The 6,114-nt window shown below is 41.2% G+C and overlaps 1 protein-coding gene across 6 annotated transcripts in view; it reads left to right on the top strand.

Annotated features, from left to right (window-relative positions):
* Positions 1-5,160, top strand: part of GAPVD1 (GTPase activating protein and VPS9 domains 1) — a 76,389-nt gene extending 71,229 nt beyond the window's left edge. For all 6 annotated transcript variants that reach the window (XM_045470479.1, XM_045470481.1, XM_045470482.1 and 3 more), the window contains one exon: positions 1,136-5,160. In XM_045470479.1, the coding sequence (XP_045326435.1) occupies positions 1,136-1,276 (141 nt within the window). In that variant the 3' untranslated portion in view covers positions 1,277-5,160. The remainder of the gene's footprint in view (positions 1-1,135) is intronic.
* The last annotated feature ends 954 nt before the right edge of the window (positions 5,161-6,114 follow it).

The raw sequence follows: 6,114 nt of genomic DNA on the forward strand, positions 1-6,114 counted from the left end.
TTTTGGCCTCTTATTTTGTAATTGTGCCATGTTATCTTTTTAAAGGTTTGTTTATTTATTTTGAGAGAGGGAGAGAGAGCAAGCAGGGAAGGGATAGAGGGAGGGAGACAGAGAATCCCAAGCAGGTTCTGGGCTGTCAGCACAGAGCCTGATGTGGGGCTTGATCCCATGAACTGTGAGATCATGACCTGAGCCGAAATCAGGAGTTAGATGCTTAACCTACTGGGCCACCCAGGCGCCCCTGCGCCATATTATCTTAAAATGTACTGGTGTCTGTTGTGTGTGTGTTTTTTGTTTTTTTTTTTTACTTTAAAATTGAAATGTCATCGTTTAAACGGTTTATTGTGAGCATTTTCAGTGGAACCATGCAGTTTGGGTGCACACAGCCACCAAGTGACTGTGTCACTTGTGTGTTCCAGTTAGCTCAGACTACCTGTTGATGTCTAAAGTATACCTGACATATGTTTTACTAATTCTTGATATTGCGGTATTTCTGCAATCTGAATTCTTAGCTCAGTCGGCAGCCTATAGGATCAGTGTGCGGTCAGCCTTCCCGACTCCTGCTGTCGGCCGTCGTCCTTGTATCTTCCAGGTGTGATGTGTCTCGTTCTTTGCAGAGCCAGTGCGAGCTTGTTCTGGGGCACAGGCCTTAGTGTGTCCTCCCAACCCCTTACAACGCCTGTGTCCTTTCTGTCTATGTGAAGAAAGTGAAAAAGCAGGAGATGTTCTGTGTTACCTCTGGCAACTCACCATATTATCTTTTTAGTTTTTTTTCTTTCTCAATTGGTGTACAGCCTTTATTTCCTTATCTAACATTCTGGAATCCTGGGATGTGTTGAGTAAAGTCCACTAGGATTAGTTCAGCCTCCATAAGGACCAGCAAGCTTCATTGACTTACAAGGAAAGAAAGGTCTAGATAGTTCAGCTGGCATTAGAACCTGAGTTGCCTTTCCAGTATACCATTGTTACTCATAGTGGCTAAGGTTTATAAACTGCTCCCGAAGAAGACTTTGGGGATTATTTTCAAAAGGACTGGTGTCTCTTTCATAGGAAGACATTGGAAGATGTTAGCTTAGATGGTTTTTGCGGAGTTGTACATCTGAGTAATTGACTCTCTTCGTTTTCACTTCTCTAGGCAAATCCACCCTGTTTGCTGTCTACCGTCCAGTATATCAGTAGCTTTTATGCCAGCTGTCTGTCTGGAGAGGAGTCCTACTGGTGGATGCAGTTCACGGCAGCGGTGGAATTCATTAAAACGATTGATGACCGGAAGTGACCAAGACCAAGGCCCACCGAGGCAGCAGACTGTTAGGCGGGCAAACAGCTCTCTTAGAAAATGTACCAGCTGCTTTGAAGGCTGAAGATTGTTTTTGTATAATATTGTACAGCGTTCAGACATTTTAAAACAGATCTTTACTAAACAGATTAATGAGCTAACAAGCAGGTTCTCTTTTCTTTGGGCTCTTTTCTTTTCTGTTGCATATTTGGTTATTTTCTTGTCCCAAGTAGAGACTAGTACTGCAAAAAGGGACCACATTTTTCAGGTATTTTGAAATATTAAAAAACAGAACAAAATCTAGAAAATTCCTAGATCTCCATTCACGAATACCCATTCTTTCCTTTTATTTAAAAAAACAAAAAAGAAAAAGAAAAGAACAGTACACCTCTTTTAGATGCTGCGTAATCTTCTATGCATCTAATGGAAGGAAAATAGCAGTTGCACTGAGGATTATAATAGTGGTGACATTAGTGGCATTATATAAATACACTCACCTAGATCGAAAAGCTAAGAAGGAAATGTAAATATAATATATATTTATATTTGATGTAATATGGACATCTTCAGATTCTAATAAACAAGGAATATTGCTGATAGTAGGTTGTGACGTACCCTCTTGTGAAATGGTTTCCTTGACAAAGTTTAAGCTGAGCTTAAAAGCAACAAACAAATACACAGAAATATTTATTAAAGTGTAAAACAGTTTCTTGAACTTTCTAGGTGTGGAGTTTGATGCACAAGGCTGCCTTTGATGAGGGGTATAACAATCACTTAGACATTCCTCACCACAGACGTCTTTGAGGCTGCAGGAGGACCGAGGTAGACTGTTTAATCGCCATGCGTTACATACAGAGGAATAGTAGATACCTAACATGTTACTGTGGTACATACTAAATACAGTGTAGAAACCCCAAACAGAACTCCTTTTAAACCTTTCATTGTAATATATTTTTGATGATTATTCACATTGAATGACAGACCAGGAATTCAGTGAATGTCATTTTTTTAAAAACTAATTTGTATTGTCTGCTCTAGTGATACAAGTTTTACTAGTGATAAACTATTTTAATCAACCATATTATTCTTATGGAAAAGAATCTATTTTGGCAGGTTTCTGTGCCTTTATTTCCCTCTTCTGAACAAAAGCTGGGTTTCGGTATTTTGGTTTGATTGTATATTGATAATTAATCAGGAATGGGTGTTGGTGTGTGAGAAATTGGCTAGGGAGGCACACCAGAGCTTCAAGCACAAGTCTGGGGCATAAGTCATCCCCAACTGCTCTCACTCTGTATGTTTCCTAAACTTGGTTAGCTTCTTTTATAACAAACTCAGTCCCATACTTTGAGTCCCTTGTTGCTAGCAGTATTTCTAGGCATTTTTAAGGGAACTGTGACAAACAGCGGTGAGCAGATGAATCTGGAGGCCGTCTTCTTCTCTCCGAGACCTCTGTGTTTAATTGTGCCTAAAGAAGCTGGATTTTCTTTATGCTCCCATCTCTTCTCATTCATTTATTTTAGAATACCGAGATAAGTTACATAGGAGTGTGGGATGTGGTTTCTGCCTTTTAGGGAGAGATCAAAATTAAACTAGTACTACAAAATGTCCTTTTGAATGTTAGGTCAAGAAATCTGTGTAGAGTCCTGTGCTTCATGGGCTGTGACTGTCAAACCTGCCTACGTATTAGAAGTCAGATCCTGTCATTAAATACTTTACAAGACAAACAGTCTGACACGATTTCTAAGACCTAGGGCGAGTCCATTTATTTCAGTATTTGAGTCAATAAATGTTAAGTCAATAGAAGACTTGGAATAGTTGAAATTCATTTTTATGGGCTTTAACAGATTTTTTTTCCTCTCCAAATGGTTGCTAAATCCATTCTGTGTTATCACTATAGAAATAAATACGAAGCTGTGGACATTGCACAGGGCTCTTTTCTGTGGAGGAAAAGGTGGTGAGTTGTGGGTGTAGGGCTGTGCTGGAGGCAGGAGGTAAGAGCCATGCAGTGCTGGGGCCAGGGGTGAGGGTGGAACCCCAGGGATCTGGCATCTGATTACACCTCTGAGACAGAGGCCCGGGCCTGGGTCTTAACTCGGGAGCTGGCGGAGAAGCACAGCCCGGCTCTTTAAAGAGCAGCTACATCTCCCTCTGCAAACCCTTTTAGGAGCAAGAACCAATCGGCATCAGCCATTTTGCTGGCTTGATTTCATGGCATGATTTTCTTATAGTGTTGATTTCCGAATTTAGGAGTTGGTGACTATCTGCGTGGCAGCGGTAGGGTGGGAGACAGGGAGTAATTTGACTTTGCTCCTTTGGGAAGGAGGGATAGTTGTTCTTTGGTTCTTATTACATTTCCTCCCAGCACTTATTTTATATGAGGGATTAGTGCAAAAGTATAAAATCACCCATAGGAAACAGTAGCCGCTGAGTATTATGTGGAATTTGCAATGATGTTGTTAAATGGAGAGAGAGTGGCTCAGTTCACTGAAATATTCTACAGTTAACTTCTCTAGTGAAAAATCAGTTTATATTTTGTGTTAATATTCTGCTTCCTGAAAGTTAAGCAGTAGAAACACAGACTGAGGATTGTCTTCATAAAATTACTATTTTTTTTAAACCCGGTAAACGTTTTTGTTTTCTTTCTCCGCTTTAGTTTACGTCTCAGCCCCAGGAATTGCTGGCTTCTGCTTTTTCTTTTTAAAACCTGCTTATGAAAGCCTTTTTTTTATACAGATATTAAATTGCTGTAGTAAGAGAATTAGGCTTCGTGAGGGATTGAAAATAGATGTGATGCATGGTTTTCCCTTTTCCTGTTGTGTCCTGGAAGCCTTTGTTTAATCCAGACTTTCAATATACACGTTGCTGAGGTGCTAAGCCAGAGAACAGGAACCTGGCCCAAATGGTAGTGAGGCTGCGCTCTCGTCAGACCCAGCAGCTGAGCGCGCGTGCCCATCCAGCACCATCTTTGTGTAACCTGCCATGCGGATTCCAGTTTGAGCCAAGTAAAGGTCAACTTCATGTTTTAAATGGGTGAGGCTTTAAAGACCCCGTTCTCTGATGTGATTGGGTGTGGAAAGGGAAAAGGAGGACCACACTTGCTCAAAATTATTAGTGGGTTGCATGGGAGTGATAGAAATGTAGCGGGGTTAGCTGCTTAAACGTTTTCCTCCTGCTTCTCCGTTCCTGCTTTATTTCTTTAAGGAAAAGTCTATATTTGCCCTCTTTCTAGTTCTTTTAAATCTAGTGAATTTATTCTGTATTTGATTGCCATAATTCGGGGGGTGGGGGGAAATCAGAAACCATCTTGAAGCTCAAAGAATTTTTAGTAAGTAGATTAACAGTGATGAGGTATTTTAGATATTTTGAATGCCAAAATGCTTGAGAATTTGCCAGGTTAATACTTAATATACCTTAGAATGTAGGTTACCCAAGATGACCAGGAACGGCTTTATTACCCTGGAGAACACTTAGAGAAAGGGAAACATAGTTTGCGCATTGTCACGGTTGGTGTGGTTGAGCTATGGAGTCACGGTGGAGCTCATGTGTCCCACAGGCCTGCGCTCAGCAATGGTTAAATTCGAGAGTGGGGAGGTCCTCTCCACTTGGTTAATGGCAGACAGTGCGGGCAGGGGCCACACGCCTTAAAAATTCACCCCTGCTGAGTTGATATTCTGTCTTGTTTACCGTATTCTTGTGCTTCTCCTGTACTAAAAAGCTTTGTACTGCCTCTCCTCTCGAAACTGATAAAACCTTACCTAAGCCTCAGTTAATGAGCTTGCACAATCTTGTATATGTACAGGAGACTCATCCTGTCTTCTAATGTGATCACTAATGTACAGTCTCATTCTGTAAAACTGATTAAAAAGGGAGAGCAGTTGAATTCACTGCGTTTTATGTTTCCATCATCTATTTTGTACGCAGAAGCATTTCTGAAAGTTTCTTTGACTCCAAATATTACTAATGTTCTCCAAGAATTCACACTTGCCTTTTTTTCATCTGAACGTCTAAGGATATTTGTTAAGTGTGGTCCAGGAAGGAATTAGAATGAGCTAGTGGTTACTAACGAGATTGTGAACGTTTACTGTTTTAACACAGTTTGTATCTGGCCCTTGTATCTGGTGGCGATTCATCAGCCTTAGTTCTGAGAGCAAAAGTCCTAATCACAGTATTCCCTGAAGCCTTTATTAACCTTTTCGGCCCAGGGGAGGTGCTATTGGACAAGGAGCCCTTGTCACAAGCTCACTCTGCAGGCTTCCCTTGCTGGTGGAAAGGTGCTTTCCCTGTATTGATTGCTCCTTATTTAGAAGGAAACATTAAAAAATTTGATTAGGGCTCAGTGTTCATTCAGTCTTTTCAGTATTAAAGTTAATGCTATCACTGGCCTAAAACTGGACATGGAATTCGACTCCACTTGCCAACTTGGCATTACCTGTGTGCTTGGACTCCTGTTATATTTGTACCCACTCAACCCTTCTCTCCAAAGAAGTGGCTCTGTAGCTTTTCCCGAAGGAGGCTGAGCCAGTGGCACTGTTTAGCTAGGCCTCCATGCAGCACTGCCTGTAAAACGTGTCATGATCCTGAAAAGGGAAATCCTCTCTCAGAAGCTCCTCTTGGCTGTAAATGTGTCCTCTGCCTAGAGGTTTCAGTTTTCATCGGAGAGCTTTTGCTTCGGTCATTTCATTCCAGGAGAATCCTTTTCCATCTTCTTGGTGGTACCAAAGTGCAGTACATAGACTTTTTAGAAAATTGACCAAAGAGGCTGGAAAATCTCTGGTTGCGAGAATCCTGAAAACATCTTCCACATTTGGGAATAGTGCTCAGTTCCAAGTCATTGAACC

This window comes from Leopardus geoffroyi, chromosome D4 (genome assembly GCF_018350155.1).
Source record: "Leopardus geoffroyi isolate Oge1 chromosome D4, O.geoffroyi_Oge1_pat1.0, whole genome shotgun sequence".
Classification (NCBI taxonomy): Eukaryota; Metazoa; Chordata; class Mammalia; order Carnivora; family Felidae; genus Leopardus; species Leopardus geoffroyi.